We start from the raw sequence: 21,051 nt of genomic DNA, 5'->3' as shown, positions 1-21,051 counted from the left end.
TGAATTCTTATTTTATTTTTTTTTTTTTCAATATTTATTTATTGATTATAAAAGAATTTTAATCCCTTTAATATTTTTATTATTATTCATTATCGTGACGAATATTTTGTATGTTCATTTTAAATAATATGAATGAATAAGAATGATTTTGATTTAAAAAAATAAACATAGTATAAAATTGCATATTTACAGGGGCATTTTATTGTTTAAATTGAAAAAGTCTATTAGTAGCTATTATAAAAAAAATATTCTCATACCTTAAGTACACATATATTCAAGTGCGTTGTAAGTATACATGTGAAAAATAATATTCTCATTTGACATACAAGTGTAGATGACCTCATGCTGCTAACTTGTCAAAAATTATATATGTCATTAGAAATATCTTAATTATTTTCTTAAATATTACAATTTATATAAAAGCTATCAAAATAATGTACACTACCTATAAATAATTGACATAATATTAATACTAAAATCCAATAAAATGACTAATTACAAGACAATTTCAAAGGGATTAAAATTCTATTTTAATCTAAAAATAAATAATTCTCGTGTTGGTATACCTTTCTGGCCTTTCTAATCGATACAAGAAATCTTATCAGTATATTATGTACCTATATACTTAGTATTATTTGCAATATTATTATGTTTAGGTGAAATATTATTTTGTGACAAATTCTATTTGAATTTGTAGTTAAAAGAGTCAACATCAATTTGATTAAGAATATTTAATTGACTTTTTCCGGACAAGGCAAGTTTGTCTTTTAAGTAAATGTAAATAATAAGTACAATACAAATTATTAATCAACTTAATTTTTAAATTTCTAGTAAGTCATAGAATAGAACAAAAAAAATTTTTTTTTAGCAAATGTAATATAACCGATGACTATAATTAGTACAATTTACCCTACATACAGTAAAATAATGCACATTAATTATTTAAAATATAAGTTTGGTGACTTTAATTATACTCCACCGTTTTCTTGGGAAATTTTATTTGTTTCTAATTGAAAAATCACCTGGTGGAATTTTCCAAAATTTTTGAATCTCATTGTACACTTGTATAAATTGTTGAGAAAATTTTAATTAGGTATACTTGAAACAAATTATTTTCTCTTTAAATACTTAGATGACACTACAGAGTTTCTCTTAAAATAAAAAGTGATCACTTATTATTATAGGATTGCAACAATCAAGTTTTCAAAAAAAACTTCTTATTATTGTACTTTATTTAATCAATTATTTGTACATACATACATATATATTTATTTATTATTATGTGAGTGTAGCCATATAAATGAATACAAAGTTATAATTAAGAAAATTTTCAATGAAAAAATCAAATGAAATTTAATAACTTCAATTAATTTTAACTTTAGTAATGAAATGCCTACATAAATACATAATTATAATAAAAAAAAAAATAAGGTTATTTTAAGTATTATTTTTGTTTACTAGAGTTTCTCATATCAAGTGCATAAATTTTATTCATTTTATTTGATTTTTTTTTCATCAAGGTGTTTGTGGTCAAATAAAAATAATTTTATGATTATTATAAAAAATTTCCTTTAGGAATAGTTATACATATACAATATAAAATAAAATGTTTTAATATATTGATTACTTAGTTTATAATTTAATTACATAATAATCATATTTAGTAATAATAATGATTAAGTTACAAGTTTTCAATGTAAAAAAAAAACCACATTAGAAAAATTTTAAATATACCAAAAATTTTTATCTATGAGAAATTTTTGAATTCATATGTTGACAATATTATAATAAATGTCACATGTAAGTGTGACATTTATCATAATTGCTATGTCAATGTCAATAATTATGTTAATTGAAAGCAAGTGCTTTATAAACTATCTTCCATTACTCGCTTTTGATTAATTTTTCTTAGAATTACGAATAGGTTATATCGGGCGGATTATGTGAGCAATGGAATATGCGGGTATTGTATTGCGTATCACCTTTTATAATGAAATTCAGTCACTCGTGCCATTTCTTATATACTTCGAATTTTACATTATATATACAACTTTATTTTTTATATAATAAAACGATATGATTTTTTAATATCAAAAAATATAACAGAATTACATTTATGAAAGATTTTTTTTGAAAGAATTGAGAATTGAAAATTTATAATGAAATTTCGTTTAAGATTAAGTAAATTTATTAAGGAAATAATTTTTAGGACACATAAAACAATATTATTGATTAAAATTTCTGATCATATAGATTACAACCAAAATCTTATAATTATATAAAATTTTCTAATCTCAAATTAATTTTTTTTTTTTTTTTGAATGATTGTCTAAAAATAAACTAAATGTATAATTTGTATGTAATTATTTTAGATTATTTTATATATATTTTATTTTTAAATAATCACCGAATTCAGGAAAAGATTAATTTTTCAATAAAAATTCAATAACATTAATTATGATCAAATAAATAAAATTTATTTCAAATATTACTTAATTTAGTTTTTATAAACAAATTCAAAATTAAAGCAATTGATTTTATTAATTATTTTTTTTTTTAAATTATTTAACAATAGTTGGTAACTCTATTAATATTTGTTTTTCAATCTATAATTTCTATATATACATTAATCAATATTATATGTTTGTAAGTGTATTGTGAACATTATACAACATAATAGATTATTGAGTAGCCACTTTAAAAAATAAAAATGAGAATAAAATTAAGATGAATATGTAAAATGAGATGAGATGAAGAAAATTTTTGAGTGAATATTGAAAAAATAAAGAGTGAGAAAAAACATTTTTTTTTTTTTTTCACATTATTATACAAAGTTCATATTATAGGAAAATTATTAAAATGATATTGATAAACGATGATTATGATGATGATGATGATGATATGACAATATTAAGATTTCAATAAAAAAATTTTTTTTTTCTATTTTTAAATATTTAAAAAAAAAACCGGCTGCTGATGAAGATGCATGCGTACATGATTTATTCATTTTTACATTTTTCTTTTTTTATATATATAGCTATACGTACATATGTATACTTATATGTAAATAATTTAGTAGCAAGTGTTGCAATGTTGAATATCATATTATGTTGCATATATATACATATATACAAACATAGGTAGACAATAATAATAATGTGAAACAATAGCTTGATGAATCAATAAATAATTGTTTCTAAATACATGTACATTAAAAGCATAATGTAAGAGAAAAGAAAAACAAGAGAAAAACACGAGAAGCATTTAAGAAAACACAAAACGAACGCACTTAAATCGATTTTTTCTCATGTTATTTTTTTTTTTTTTTGCGCTCCAAACGTTTTTGTTGCCAATCAAACAAAAATAAAGTGTTTAAAGAGCGTTTTCGTTCTTTTTTGTTTTTTTTTTCTCCTTATTATTGTTCTTTAACGATTTCTTTTTCAATGTAGATTCAATTTACAGATTCATTTTCTTTTTTTCGCCTTATTATCGTCTTCTTTTTTTTTTGGATTTTGATGTTTTTTTTTTTTAAGGATGACAAGTATTTTAAAAACACTTCACCTTCCAGGATATTTATATTACACCTACATTAAGTAGTTTGGGTAGAAAAACAAAAAATTCCAACAAAAAAAAAATCTGATGTGGTCAGCACATAACCGACCGCAATGTGTATTGTCTAGTTAAGTGAAAGTGTTACAGAATATTATAGAAATGTCTGTTAAATACTTCTTTCCAATTTTTAGGACATTAGTAAGCTTATAGTTAACATACCTAGAAAAATGTAAATTTGGCTCTTAGTAGAGTTTCGCTTTGTGCTACCCGAATTCCCTGAAATGCTCACCAGTTAGTTTCGGTAACAACCAGAACTCAAATATCAAATTTGAAGAAACTCCATCAATTCGTTCCGTAGATATGGTGAAAAATGTAAAATCGGCCCGCAGATCAGTTTTCGAGCCCTGATCTTTCCAAAAAATTTATATGTTCATAGTTTTCATACGAGGAATTTATATATTAAATTTCAATGAAATCGGTTGATTATTTCTCTTTATATACACAAAAATGTATATTTGGCCCGTAGTAAACGTCCAGTTGCTGACGCCTGATTTCTTCCAAAAGTTAGGAGGTTTCATCGCCGGTAGAGCAAAACTTATATATGAAATTTCAAGTAAATCAGTTGAATATGTTCTTCAATATGCTCAAAAATGTAAAATAGGCCCGCTAAAAAGTGCAGTTCCCGAGGCCTGATATGTACCAAAAGTTGATCGATCCGTGCCATGGTGGAAATAAACTTACATATAAAATTTCATCAAAATCGGTTCAGCCGAACTTGAGATACACGCGTGCACACACAGACCGACAGACGGACAGACCGACAGACCGACAGACCGACAGACCGACAGGTTGCTAAAAATAGTTTATTTACACTTCCCTACTATGGAGAAGTACGTTCCCACCGAAAACTCGATATGCAAAATTTGTTGCCATCACATAACCTACCTATTGTTTACACAATACGGTCGGTAAAAATATAAAAATAAAAGCGTATATAGAATAAAAGGAGGCGGTTTTTTGTTTTATAATGCGGTATTTTATTTTATTTAAAAATAAGTAATATGTGTATAACATGACATTTGACTTATTGCTAGAGGGTGATTCAAATACAATATTAAAAGAAAACGAAACAAAAATATACATATAGACGAGAACAGAATAAAAAAGCATTTAAAAACAAAATGTGAAATAAAGGCAAACAGAAAAAAAAATAAACGATAATAAAATTAATCCTTGAAGGCTATATCTGATTTAAGACATGATTATAGTATTAAGATCAAGGTTTTTTTTTTGCTATATAAACTTGCGCTATCAATTTTTATTTTCTTCTTTATTTTCATTTTTTATATCCTTCGTTCTTTTTATAATAAGGATATTAAAAGAGAATTAATAAATAATTGCTTTGATTTTAGAAAGTTTTTATTTTGGTTGTATATGATGCATACGATATAAATCGTCTTGACTACTTGTGTTATATTATTTTATATTTTCTATATAATTAACGTGTTGTAATTTGTTATAATATAAATAAAAATATTGATGATTTTTAATGATAGTTCTGTGTATAGCAATTTAGAATATTCGATATATTCCAATATATGAAGATTGCGTTAGTATGTTACATAATATGAAATAGTGAAAGATTAGTTAAATGATAATTTAAGATTATTGTGAATTATTTTAGAACAACTACGGTAGGTTCGTCAACTACTTAGTAAACTCAATTACGTCAGAATTTACATAGACGGGAGAATTTACATAGAAAACAAGGTATATAACAGACATGGCCAGACTTAACCCTGATTAGAGAAAAATAAAAACATTTTTAAAGATTTAACAAGAAAACAGAAAAGTATACAATTTACGGGCTGCAATTTGGCCAATTCTTACATACGCTATAAGCTGAAATAAAAAAATTTTGTTATTTTGAACAATATAGAACAGGAGACATAATTTTAATTGCCGCTTACATATAAAAAAAAGCTTCAGTTCTTCCACCTTTTTAAGCTTCTTTTGTACATTTTTAAAAATTAATTATACTCGTATAAATTCCATATAAAATTAATAAAATTTATTGATTTGTTAGAATTAAAATAGAAAAACTTAAGCCAAATTTTTCTACATTGGTGTGCTTGAAGCACATATGTGAAATCTTTCTTCAAATCAAAATCATCCGCCTACATCAAATCTATAATTAAAAACCATCTGAAAAAATACAAATAATAATACACATACTTTTTATAACCCTAAAATTAAATCACTGCAAAAATTATTAAGAACCGATTAATGTTAATTCATAAAAAAAGAAAAATTAAAAATTAAAAAAAAAAAAATTCCATGTTTTCTTGAATTTCTTTTTAAATTTCATTTGAATTAAAAAAGCGAAAAGAAAAAAAAACTTAACTGGAAAAAATGAACTCTACCTAAACACCATGACTTTACCACCCATGTTATAAATAGTAAAAAAAAAAAAATCATCATTAGCGCAATTGAAGCAAATTAAATAATTATTGCATGATCGGAATTAATTATGTCACGTGATAAATTAAATTTACGATTAAAAGAAAAAAAAAATTGAATGTTCGTGTTTTCCCGAGGCGTGAACGAATAGTCAAAACGTTATCAAAAATTTATAATTAACAACATTGCGTTAACACGTAAATTTTTAACATATCGACATGGAAATGCCTGAATATAAAATGAAATTTTTTGTGTTGGTGTTACAAATATGTTGTATAAATGTTCTTTATATTACAATATAACGACATCTTTAGAAAATATATGGGGTCTATTTAATGAAATTCTGTTTATTTGTATATATAAGTCATATAAAAGTACCTTGAAATTAAAAAAAAAATATTAACATGAAAATAAATTCCTTATACTAAAATAATTTCTTTTTTTTTTTTATTTATTTTACCATATGTGCAAGCATTTCCTTTATAACTGTTTTTCTTCATTTTTATTTTATTTTTGTATATTTTTTAATTAATTTTGTTTTTTTTCTTTTCTCCCTATTAAATTGTTTTCAGATTGTGATTTCCAATGCGTGTTGCTCAGGAGGTGAAGATTATGTAATAATAGCATATTGCGCTTACAATAAAGCAATTCATATTGACCAACACGGAAGAGTGAATGCTACACTCAAACCAATGATACGTAAGTTATTTTATTTTTTATTTTAACATGATTATTTGTTTTTTTTTTAAATTTTTTAAAATGAAATTTTATAACATAATTGAACATGAATTTTGGTCACAAAACTAATTTATTAATAAATTATTCTAATATTACTCTTTTATCGTATTGTTGAAATTTCAATTTAAGAAAAAAATTCTTATAAAAATTAAAATACCAATGTATTATTGTCTATATACATATATATTTTCTAAATTTTTTAAATTATTTTGCTAAAATGCGATTTTACCTTAAAATAAATGTCACATATTTTAAAAATTTTCGAAATATTTAAAAAAAAATTTAATTTTATAAATTTTCATGTAAGTCATCGTAACATAAATCAATTGAAATTTTATCGATAATTTTGTATGCACATATTTACATTTAAATGTATATATACGAGTACATAATAAGATATAGAAATAGGTGAATAAAATTATAATAATTGCGTTAATTACATTCAAGTTATTAATTAGTTTAAGAATTAAATATAATTCTATCTATCTCTAAATCTGATTCTCTATTTGATCCTTATCGGATTTTATTCTGGGTATGAAAGCACCTATTAATAGTGATGATTACTGTAAATATTTAAAAAATAATTATTATGGACACGAACCATTTGTATGAATATTGTATGTAAACACCACTACCACTTAAAGATTCTATACTCAGAATAACTCGAAATATTTCATAAACAATAATAATAATATTAAAATCAATTTTTTTTACACGCATCTTTGCATTGACTATTTTAAATTTTAGTTATTGACATGTAAATGGATGCAAATATAAAAAAATTGTATACAAATAGTAAAACTTAAGTATGACAGTAAAAATATTATGAATATGGTTAAACCCATTTTCTTTTTCTTCTTCTCTGTAATTTTTATAAATTCTTGTTTATTAAATATAACACACATTTGTACTAACTAAAACACATACGATTATTACTTTGTAATAATTTATAGGACTACGAGTATATTAATATGATTAATAGAACAGGAAATGAAAGTTTCTGTATGCACATACAATAAAAAAAAAAAATCTCTTTCTTTTTCAAACCTTAAAAACAGAGCAAAACTAATAACAAATACGAACATAACCTTAAAAAAAAACAAAAATATTATTAAAAATTATTTATGAATAATTTAGTCAAGAGTTTTTTTTTTGTTTTTTTTTTTTTTTTTTTGTAGAAAAAATTAAATTAAAAAATTCAACTCTATATTTTTTATATGCAAGTCTGTCAAAACACTTAACGTGTCTACTAACGTATGCATGTGTGTAATATGAAATTTTTTGCATTTATGTACCTACATAATATAAATAATATACTTGCATATAATTATATTTAAAATTATATAATTAAATTTTACATAGATATTTTAATGGAAAAATTTTAAGAATTTTTTCATTTGCCTACATTCATATGCATATTTTTGAAGATGCATTATATAACATTATATATATATATGTTATATATGTATATATATATTCCTCTATGAATTCATCTTGAAAATATTCAAAATTACATAATTTAGAAAAAATGCATATATATGTATATAAATTCTATAGTAAAGTGAATAATAAATTTTAAAAAAAATTTACTATGGTATAAGTAAATATTTATGTATGTATACCCAATAATTATATATAGTTATGTGCTTTTGACATTTTGAATATAGTTGGCGCTCTATTCGTTTAACAATATATTATATAGAAAAATAAATAAAAGTACCTTTATTATGTAAAAAGAAAGGAATTTTTATTGTGATGTCTTTTTAGAACAAAACAAATATAACTTTACAGTAAATGAAAAAAAATATTACAATATTAGCGTCAGCTATATTTTTTTTCCCCCTTATTTTCATTTAAATATACATACTTAACTATAAATTTCCAAATATGCATGTAAATATTACATTTTTCTTATTATACGTTTTTCTTTTTGCCTATAAAAAAACCGTGCGACTTAAATTTTCAATTTTCCGAAAAAAAAAAACAAAAACAACAAAAAAATTTTTTTTTTTACAAGTTTTTTGGAATTCTTAGATTTTTATGATTTAAATTTTCTATTCTTATTTTTTCTAATTTTTAAATCTAATATTTTAAAAAAAAAAAATAGTAATATTATTTTTTTAAATTTTAACACAGAACTTAGCATACATTATAGATGGATGTACGAGTACAGTGAAACATTATTTATTAGAAGGGCATTAAACTGATTCCAGGAATATTATTGAAATTTTACTTAAATTAAGAAGACGTGTTTAGTCTTAAAAATTATACCTCGAAAAAATTTTAAAGTCCGGCGACGAAATTCGAAAAAACACACTTAATTTATTCAATTATATATTACAATTGTTATATACAAAAATAAGAATAGCTTAGTTGAACCGGAATAATAATAGCTTATATACCCGGAGGTAATCGTAATTCGGCTAATATTTTCCCCATACATTATATCGATGTTGGAAAAACGTGTCACTTCATTAAAATCGAATATATTTTTAAATTAAAAATTTTAATAAATTTTTATAGGTTTTTAATGAAAATTTTTTAACAAATTTTTGTATACATACGAGTATACCACCAAATTTGAAATCTAGTGATGAATTTAAAAAAGTTAATTTCAAATTACAGTTATTATGACCATTACCATAATCATAAATAATTAATTGTACTTACATATTTGTATGTATACATAAAATAAATGAAGTATTTTTTATAAAATAACCCGGAAATAATAAAAATAATTTTATTTAATTTATGGAAACATTTTAAAGACAAGGAAAAATAAATAAATAAAAACTTGATGACAACTTAATTAATTAGCTTAAAAATCAAAATCAAAAAGAAAAAAAACATCATAATTACAAATTACGTCATCATAATTTAAAGTCACCATATTTTCCAGTACAGTATTGCCAGTGAAGAATTTTATGTAACCATGAGCAGTTTGATGCACCGTATATTTTACTGTTGTTCTCTGTTATTGTATAAACCGGTGACCAAAAATAATAATGAATTTTAGTTGTAAAAAATTAAAAAAAAAAATAGTCATTTAGTGTAAGATTTTTAGGTTTTCTGTTTTAGTTTTTATTTTATTTTTTCTTTTTTTAAATTATTATTGAATATTTTTATGTTGTGCTTAAACTCTCTATATTATAAATGATTTAAAATCACATAATAAAGAAAAATACAAAATTTATGTTCAATTATATATACATATTTACATATACCGTATTTACCATACGTAAATAATATGTCGAACAGTTGAACCCCTTACAATTTGAACATTAGAAAATTCATTTAAATTTTCCTGGCTAATATTGTTATAGGCTTTTATAAACAAAAAATTTTGCTTCTAAAGCAATGTTTTGTAGCAAAAACAAAAGTCAAATGGCGACATTAGTTTGCAATGTCAGTTTGTGACTTTAGAATCGTATACAAGTGCTTTGCAATCACAAGTAATTTAATTGTGAATGAAAACTTTATCCAAGACAAAAAAAAATTATTCAAATCAATTTGAACAGTTTTCTAATATGCATGTTACCTTACATAAGGATTCGACTGTATTAATTTATGCATACATTTTGTTCCTTTATTTAACTTTACATTACTATTTTTATTTTTCTTTTTTTTTTTTCCAATAAATAAAAGCAAAACAGAAAACCAAGACATTCTCGTATCAGGGCACACAAATATTTAGATATAAATATTGAAAAAAAAAAAAAAAATTAAAAATCACAAGAAAATAAAATTATGTCTCTTTTCACAAAAAAAAAAACAAAACAAACATAAAAAAACCAAAAAACTAAAAGAAAATTAAATAAATTTATTAAATACGGGTAAAGTAGCACCTATGTGTGGTACATAACGTCAACAAAAGCTTATCTGACTTTTGTTTGTCCACATTGGATTGATGTATTCATATACAAACATATATGTAACTATGTATGTAACTATATACAAAAAATGTCTCCAAAGGAATAATATGCATTACATTCCTGCATATAAACTTACTTATATTATTAAGTATTATAAATAATATATCAGGTATACATATACATATTTTCTATGAGCGCATATATAAATGACATTGTAATACAGTATACTCGTATATATAATGAATGTAAATGTGTGTCAGTATGTATATTTAAAATGAGTTATTATATTCTTTAATATATTTTCAATAATAATATTATATTGAGTGGTTATTTTTTGAAATTGAAACCAAAGACTACAAAATATATACAGACATATATATACATACATTATATATATATATATATATAGAAGTCAATAATCTCAATATTCAAACGACCAATAACCGCAGAAAAGTGTTATTCTTGTTTAAATGCAAAACCGTGAAAAAACTAAGTAATAAAAAAAGAACAGAATCAACAAAAAAAAAAGTGGAAAAAAAAAATAACCTCTCTGATGTGAATATTACTTAATTGAAAGAAAAACATTCCTGGTATGCACATTTTTTTTTTATTTTTATATTTTTCTTTTGTTATTATTATTTTATTAAAAAGTGCAGTTGAAAAATATTAAATTGAACCACACATTTATATTAATACACTCTTGTATATGTATATGAGTACATATATGTATATAAGTGCATGAGTTCTATGTTCAAGAAAAAGGATTGACTAAGAAAAAATTATATAAGTTACGTATAAAAATGTATGCATTGTCACCTTATATCAAAATTCTTTTTTCAAAAGTCAAATTTTTGTATATATTGACTTTGATATTAAATTCATTGCTGGTTTTATAAAATCTTTGGGCTCTTTACCTTTTCTCAAAATTTATAAGAACAAAGTTCTAATTCTGTCTTTCCTTTACAAAAACAAAAAAAAACATGATTTTGGGATTTGATTCCTAAGTATCAAGAATTAAACTTAAAAATTATTAGGAATTTTAATCGCTGTCCTGAAAATTATTCAAAATTTGTCTTAAAATTGCTCAAATAATAAATCCCCCCCCCCTTCCTCCCAAACAAAAAAACACCTTTAAATCGCTGTCCTCGAAAATTTTCAAAATGTGACTTACGATAGTTTAGATTTAAGGTGTCGAATTTGTTGTAAATAAATTATGATATATGTTTGAATGGAATGTATGCATATATTAATAATAAGAAACAGAAGAACACAACAACACCAATAATAATAATATTGATGATAAGAAGAGAACAATAAAAAAAAAAAAAAAAACTCAATTTACTAGGAAGCGATCAAATTTCCAAGAAAAACGACAAGGGTGTACTTTTTTTTTTTTTTGTTTTTCTTTTTCTCATATTTTTTCTCTTATTGTTATTATGATTATTCCCTTTTCTTATTCCTATTTTTTTTTTTTCATTTTATTTCTATTTTCCAATATAAGTAATAGTTTTGTTCTTCTCCGTAAGGTTTTTTAATTTTTTATTTTTTTAAAGAAAATTAAATAATATTCATCATATTTTTATTTATTTATTTTTTTTTTCCTCCTTATTTACACGTATATGCATATATATACCTAGAATATGAAAATAAATTTATTAAGAAAATATATGTGTATGTTTTTTATATTTAAATATGAATGTATATAAATATTATTTACATGTGTACCATATTATGTACTTAAGGTATATGTATATATATATATATGTGTACATTAAAAACAAAAATGAATTATTTAAGCGAATAACCATTTACTTAATAATAATAATAATAATATTAAATATGCGCGCGAGTATAATAAGAAGAATATAATATTTGTATGATGACAAAAAATGCAACAATAAAAATAGAAACGAAAAAAAAAGAAAATAAAAATATGGTAACGGCGGCTGCAACAACAGCAGCAAAACAACCAGATTGTCATACAATTTAATAATTTTCATCTTTAATATTTTGTTTTTTTTTTATATACGAGCAGTTAGCTTACCTACATTATAACAACAACAACAAAAAAAAAATTATTTTCTATAGCTTTCCTATAAAATCTTACTATACTTACATATTATATATTCGAGAGTTATTTTTTTCAGTTTATCGACTTAACACAAAAAAGAACAAAAATTAAAAAAGAAATTTCAAAAAAAAAAAAAAAGGTTTGTTTTATTTTATGATGGGCGCGTTAACTTTATAATGTACTAAATATACTAAATATGTAGTATTATTTACATACAATACCTTTAGCCATATAATATTTATATATATATATATATATATATATATATATATATATGCATCTGTTTATTATGGAATTCATAAATATGCAGTTTATATGTAAAGAGAGAGAAAAACAAATTAAAGGCGACAAAATATTATCAGAATGCTTGATGTGCAATTTAAAAACAAACATAATAATTATAATAATAAAAAAAAATAAAGAATAAAAATATAATAAAAAATATAAGAAAAATATTTTGAAGGAGATCTCATATTATGTTAGAAATTTTTTTAAATAATTATAAAGTTTTTTATAGCAGCACAAAATTTATATTAAATAAGAATATTATAATTTTTGAATTGAAATACTGCTTAATTTGATTTGAATCGTTTTTGATTTTATAACTCACTCAAATTCCATACCATTCGTTCTATATTCTGTAAAAATTTAATTGATTTAATTCACTTATTTTTGAAATTACGGAGAAATTAAAAATTGTATGGCAAATATTTTTAAATTAAAAAAAATTACAATGTCATTTCAAAATGTTCTCACAACTAAAGCAGATTTGAATGAGTGTAATCTGTATGTAAAATTTAAAATGGAAAAATTTTATTTGAATTTGATGGCGTAAATTTCTATGAAAATCAACATAATATGTGATTGCATATTTTTAGGGGCATATTTATTTTTTTTTAAATTCATGAGAAATTTTTTCAATATACAAAATTTTTTAATAACACTAAAAACACTGATAATTTTGTTTTTTTAATTTCAAAAAAAAAAATTTGCAAATATTTTTTTTTTTGGAATACGTATCACAATGGAAGTCAAATTTCATCAACTAATATTATTTTTGTTCCATAAAATTTTCATAGAACAAAACTGTCCTAAGGCCAAATATTGTATAATCAAATGAGGTTAGACAAATTTAAGAGTAAAAGAATTCATTTTGTTTTGCAATTGTTCAAAAAAAAAAAGAAAATGCACTAAAAAAATCAAAGTTCCTTACAACAATGTAGGAATGGTGGTAGCGCGCGCTTTCTTTTTTAATATTGATTTCTTAATATTTTTTTTTATTTTTTGCTGTTTTTTTTTACTTTTGAAATAATTTTTTTTTTTTTCTTTTAATTTATTTTTATAATTTTTTTTTTGCTTTTAGTAAGAGCAGTACAGCATAGTTTTGTTTTTCTTTTTCTGGTTTTTATTTTTCTAAAGAATTTTTCTTTACTTTTATTTTATGACTCCGACAATTATTATTGCCTTTTGAGAAACCGTATATTATAAAGACGTAAATTGAAAAGACGTAGACATTTGAGAGCGTTTTCCTTTATTAATTTTTCATATTAATATTTTTTTTGTTTTTTTTTTTTTACTCTTTGTATTTATTTATTCTTCGGTATTATGATTATATTAAGAATGTTGTTCTTTTGTCGTTCTCTTTCTTGTTTATTCACTTTATGCACTTTATGCACTTTTGTTTATTTATTTCTATGATATATGCAACTCTAATTTGACTTCTTTTTCTTCGAGTTTTTATTTCAATTTTTTCTTTAATAATAAAATGATCTTTAATAACGATAAAGAGTAATGACAATATTTAAAAAAAAAATAATAATAAGAATAAGAAATTTTGCTGATTATTTTTTTTGTTAATTTTAATTTTTTTCTTTTTCTCATTACAGAGAACATTACAATGGCCTCCAGCTTCGATCCAATAAAATTAGGACAATTTAATTTAACACTATATTCAAAGGAATCGCAAAGATATTTATGTTTTAATAAAAAATGGAAACTAGTGGGAATGGTAAGTAAAAGAAAATTTTAAAAGAAAATATTTATAAGGCAACATTGTAAGGCAATTGAATTCAAAGTAAAAAAAAAATTGCAATTTGTTTTTCTGTAATTAAACACTTTTGTTATCTTTTGATAATATAATCAATTCAATATCCTTTTACAAATATCCCGAATTCTAACGAATTGCAATAAATCTGAAAGTGATACAAATTTTTATTGAATTAAATTATCGTAATGAGAATTTGTAATTTGATACCTTAGCATTATTACTCTTATAGTTTCTCTAACTGAAACGATCAAATAAATTTTAATTTAATTAACAATTTAAAATTATAATAATGAAGAAATTTTTATTTTTCTCATTTTTTTTCTCCTATATAAAATATAGAAATTCGAAACTGATAGATGTCATTTTACTGAAGAATATGAAGGTGGCTATTCAGTTTTTCGATCAGCTGTTGATCGCGATTATACAATAGGATTCTTCCGTGGCCATAAAGATAAACCAAGTCGTCCTATACCAGGGCATTTAAATGGTGACAGACATTTAAAAAATCAAATTGGAACTAATCATCGTGATCAATGTAATCTTTTTCAAAGAATTAAACCAAATACATTGTCTCAATTAATTGATCCTTCTGAGCATATACGACATCGGCATCATAAACAATTACAAAATCAGCAACGAAGAAAATCAAATCATCGTACAACAATATTACAAGATTTTTCGAATTTGAATCAAAATAATATAATTAATAATAGCACTAACAATAATCATAATAATAATAAGAGTAATAACAATAATCAAATATCAGAAACCAAATTAATTAATAATGTAAATGGTGACATAAAAAAGAAAAATTCAAAAAAAGAGAATTTATTTCTTCGGCATAATCATCGTCATCATAATAATAATAATCATCGTAATCATCATCGCCATCATCATTCTAATAAAAATTTGCAAAATTTACAAACACAATCTGATGAGCCTTATGTAAAGGAAAATATTCCTCAGCATCATCTGCATCATCATCATCATCAACATCAACATCATCATCACCAACACAATAATAATCATCAACAACAGCAACAAAAAGAACAACAACATAATAAAAATAGAAAAATCCAATCATCAATCGAATCATTTAACAATGATGATGAATATAATAATGATAATAATGATAATAATATGTCATCATCATCATCATCATCAATTAATACACATAGAGCAGGTGTTTCAAGTTCCATTTTAAATGAATCAAAATTGAATATTAATAAGAATATTGATGATAAAAATAATTCTAATTATCGCATCGAAAACAACAATAAAAAAAATACCAACAATAATAATAATAAAAATAACAGCAACACAAACAACAATAATAAAAATTTTAGTATTGGAGGCAAAAAATCAATTAACAATAGTAATAGTAATTATGATAGTAATAATAATAGCAATAGTAATAGAAATAATAATAATCATAGCACTAAAATGAATAATAATAGTCGTAATAATAATAGTCCTAGCAGTAATTCAAATAGCAATATAAATATTAATAATGATAATAAAAGATGCTTTGAATGTAATTATAGTCATACTACTACTGATACTAGAAATAATTTTAATAATAATAATAATAATAATGATAATATTAATAATAATGACAATATTAATAAAAAAATTGTCAGCCAAAAAAATGATGGTAAGCGAAGTATTATAAGTAATAATAATGATAATAATAATAATAATAATAATGATAGTAACATTAATTCTAATTATTTATTTAAAAAATTGTTATTTACACCTATACATAAAAATAATCATAATAATAATAGTAATAATAACAATTATTCTAACAATAATAATAATAATAATAATGACAATAAAAATAATAATGAAAATTTTTTGACATATGATGCAAATATACAAAATACACAAAATCAAAAAAAAATAATTAATAATAAAGAAATTATTGAAGATGATATTAAATTAACAAGTAATGTAAAAAAAAATTCAAATTCTCGTAAAATGATTGTATATAATAGACGTTATAAAAATACTGACACAACAAAAATAGATTTTGATAAATTAAATAAAAGAAGGTTTATTCAAACCAAAATTAACAGATATAAAGTCGTGTTTTAATTTACAGTAGATAAAATTTAATATTCATATAAGGCAAATATATTTAATGATAACTATGAGACCCCTTTTTGTAAGTTTATTAAAATTCATGAGTATAATATGTACTACTTATTACATTTGGTAAAAATTTGGTACCAAGAATTTAAAATTCGAATGTAAAGTAAAAATATTTCTTTCAAAACTAAAGATTTACTATATCTTAATTAACTTTAACTCGAACTCATAATACCAATTCGTGTATCTTATGACCAATATGATTGAAAGGAAAATTAATATGAAAACTAATTACAAAACATTAAAAAATGAGTAAATAATTAAAAGGTTCCAATGAAACAATAATTTAAAAAATCATTTCAGTTTTTCTATATATAGATATTCATCTTCCATGCTCACTGTTCCCTGTTCCATGATCACTATTCTGTTACAATTTTTTGCATTTATATTATGTACCAATTTCTTTTCTCTTTAAAGTCATCATTAACGATGAGTAATTGACTCGATTTATAATTTCAAAAAAAAAAAAAAATTGATTCTCGTCGAAAGTAAGTAACAATTTTCTCAAGACGCATTAAATATATTTAAGTATATAAGCATAATATATATGATATTCATAAAATCCAAGTCATATTTACAATGTTCAAATTCTATAAGAATGTAAAGTATATATTAACGAAACTATGCCTTAAACATTTTGCAAACAAATCAAAATTAATAATCGTTCATTTCCATTTATTTTTTATTTGTAAATTTTTCTTTGTTTTTCATAAATCTCAAAAAAAATCTTAAACTTCCTTTATGTTACAGATTTCTGTGTATCTTTAATAACAATATTTAACAATAGTATTTACTCATTTTTTTTTTTACAGCATACTCTTTAAGAGTTATTAACATAGAAATCCTATATATATACTATAGAATTGTTATAGTTGGGAGACAGTAAAGAACAACATGTTTTGTGCATCAAAGCAGATTTATGTAATACTATGCAAGTATTCTTGTAGATCTTAGTATATATACTTCATTTCATAATCCATAAAGGAATAATGGTAGTTAAATAATATGGTATTGTAAAAGTCTACTTAAATATTAAAAGTTAATATTAATAAAAGATAATAATAACATCATTAAAATGTCTACGTATACAAGAAAGAAATTCAAATAAATTATTTTTGAGAACAAAATATTACGAGTATTGTTATAACGGTATATTTACATTACCAACATCAAAATGGAAATTGGTATAGTAAAAATATTTTCTATATTTTTTTTAATTTATAGAAAATTTTCCATGTTCAATAGTATAGAAATTCATGAAATTTCAAATAATTTATGACAAAATTAAGATTTATGTTAGAAGGAAAATTATTTTTTTTTTTTCTAAATATTTTGATTTTATTTTAAGGACAAAAATCCGTTATTTTTATATTGTAAAAGCATTTCAAAATATTGGACATTTAAAATGAAAAACTGAGACTTTGTACTGTTTAACCCTTTTGCAGCTAATGCACTTTCTACGTTTCCAACCTATTGTTAAATTTTTTACGTTTAGGGTAAAAAAATTAAAATTATCTAAAATTTTTGTTTAAAAATAGAAAAGTTTCAACTGTTTCCGATTTCAATTCAATATTGAAGCAACTACTGGTTTGAAAACTATTATTGCAAATTGTTCAACCGGTTAGGTTATTAAGAAATATTCGCAATTTAATTCAAATAATGTAATATTCGAACTTTTTTCCCCAAATATACAAAAATATTAAATTTAAGGTATTTGCAGAAGCAGATTTCACTGTTAAATTTATTTAAGTATTCTTATGAAAAACATCCAAAATTGGAAATAATTCCCATCATTTAATTGCAAAATATTTTCATATAAATTTATACAAAGATCTACATAATACAAAAATATTTCCTCATTTTAGATATTTTTCGATATAAAAAAAAATCTGATGTGGTCAGCACATAACCGACAGCATTGTGTATTGTCTAGTTAAATGAAAGTGTTACAGAATATTATAAAAATGTCTATTAAATACTTCTTTCCAATTTTTAGGACATTAGTAAGCTTATAGTTAACAAACCTAGAAAAATGTAAATTTGGCTCTTAGTAGAGTTTCGCTTTGTGCTACCCGAATTCCTTGAAATGCTCACCAGTTAGTTTCGGTAACAACAAGAACTCAAATATCAAATTTCAAGAAATTCCATCAATTTGTTCTGTGGATATGGTGAAAAATGTAAAATCGGCCCGCAAATCAGTTCTCGAGCCCTGATCTTTCCAAAAAAGTTATATGTTCATTGCTTTAATATGAGGAATTCATATATTAAATTTCAATGAATTCGGTTGATTATTTCTCTTTATATACACAAAAATGTATATTTGGCCCGTAGTAAACGTCTAGTTGCCGATGCCGGTCGAGCTGAGCTTATATATAAAATTTCAAGTAAATCGGTTGAATACTTTCTTCAAAATGTTCAAAAATGTAAAACAGGCCCGCTAAAAAGTGCAGTTCCCGAGGCCTGATATATACCAAAAGTTGATCGATCAGTGCCATGGTGGAAACAAACTTACATATAAAATTTCATCAAAATCGGTTCAGCCGAACTTGAGATACACGCGTGCACACACAGACCGACAGACCGACAGGTTGCTAAAAATAGTTTATTTACACTTCCCTACTATGGAGAAGTACGTTCCCACCGAAAACTCGATATGCAAAATTTGTTGCCATCACATAACCTACCTATATATTGTTTACACAATACGGTCGGTAAAAATTGAACATGAAATCCCGTTAATTAATATTAATATTCTCAAAATTTTTGTTACAATCATAGCAAAAATTTAATTTTTCCATTAAAGAAATATTAAAATAAAAATTGAAGGTATGTTTTTAACAAAAAAAATAAAATTAAAATTTAAAAATATTTAGAAACAAAATCCAGTTGACTTATTATACATATACAATGCTACTCGTTTATTATACATATTATATACAAATAACCTCGTTTTCGGAATTATAACAAAATAATTTTAATGTGTTAAAATAATTGAAATAAACATTTAATACAAGTATATATAATTATGATATATGAAGCAAATAAAATACCTTATTCTTATATACGGTCTTTGGAGGAAAAAAAAATGATACACAATACATCTCTCAACATATTTTTACGTATATGCATACATAATATGTTCTGATAATAAATTTGGCACATTTAGCATATGTTGAACATTTACTCAGTAAAAAAAAAAAAAAAAATTATTTTTATTTTTCTGTTTTACTTATTTAATTTCTTAATTATTTTCATGTTGTTTTCTCAGAAACATTTAATAATAACATTGAAAGGAAAGAATTCCCTGAACCTCTTATATTATTATGATGAAGGTGAGTAACAAGTACCCAATTTTTTATTAAAAAAAAAAAAAACACAAAAATGTTTTTCTTTTGCGCTACTACATAAAAGTAAAGAAAAATATTACAGAAAAAAAAAAAAATTCACAATAATAATAAAAAATTTAACTGGGTTCTTCACTTAAAAAAATCTTAATATTACATTGACTTTATAATATATGTACATATATACTAATATTTGTGCATAATATTATGTACTTACATATACTCGTAGTATGTAAAATATGATTTTTCATTGTTATTTTTATTTACATATATAGATTATAGGCGCAAGAGAGAGAGAGAGAGGGAGAGAGTTTGCTGGATGGTAGGTACCATATTGCAAATTTTTTTTTTTTTTTTTTTGTGAGTGAACTCTTCAGTGTGTGATGTCAGAAAATAAACAAAGACGGTAAGAATGTCAAACATTCATAATAATGTAAGTCATTTTTTTTCTCTCTTTTTATTAATTTTTTTTATATTTATTATATACAAAAAATGCACAAGAATAATTTTACATTAAGTTTTCTATATAAAAATATATTTATTATTGTACATTATGTGTAAATGTAAATTTTTTTTTTTTACATATTACATTTGTATGTACATACATGTTAAATCTATATAAATACGGTTATAATTAACAAAGGATTTCATAGTATAGTCAGTAATAAAAATTTGCTTAGTTTTAAAGGTTACTTAAAAAACATTCATTTTTTTAACTTTATACACCTGCACAACAAAAAATTTTAAGTATTATGAAGAAGAAAATAAAGTGTGAGCGCAAGGTAAAATAAAAAGTAATAAAATAAAATGTTCAAA

General features: G+C 22.6%; 1 protein-coding gene across 1 annotated transcript in view; it reads left to right on the top strand.

Annotated features, from left to right (window-relative positions):
• The window catches only part of LOC129615560 (putative uncharacterized protein DDB_G0286901), a 31,109-nt gene extending 14,272 nt beyond the window's left edge, over positions 1-16,837 (top strand). Inside the window, exons 2-4 of the mRNA XM_055530813.1 lie at positions 6,585-6,711; positions 14,580-14,701; positions 15,080-16,837. Coding sequence (XP_055386788.1) covers positions 6,585-6,711; positions 14,580-14,701; positions 15,080-16,837 — 2,007 coding nt within the window. The remainder of the gene's footprint in view (positions 1-6,584; positions 6,712-14,579; positions 14,702-15,079) is intronic.
• The last annotated feature ends 4,214 nt before the right edge of the window (positions 16,838-21,051 follow it).

The sequence above is a fragment of the Condylostylus longicornis genome, unplaced genomic scaffold (assembly GCF_029603195.1).
Source record: "Condylostylus longicornis isolate FDR11 unplaced genomic scaffold, ASM2960319v2 ptg000137l, whole genome shotgun sequence".
Classification (NCBI taxonomy): domain Eukaryota; kingdom Metazoa; phylum Arthropoda; class Insecta; order Diptera; family Dolichopodidae; genus Condylostylus; species Condylostylus longicornis.
This window is presented reverse-complemented; position numbering and strand designations above follow the sequence as displayed.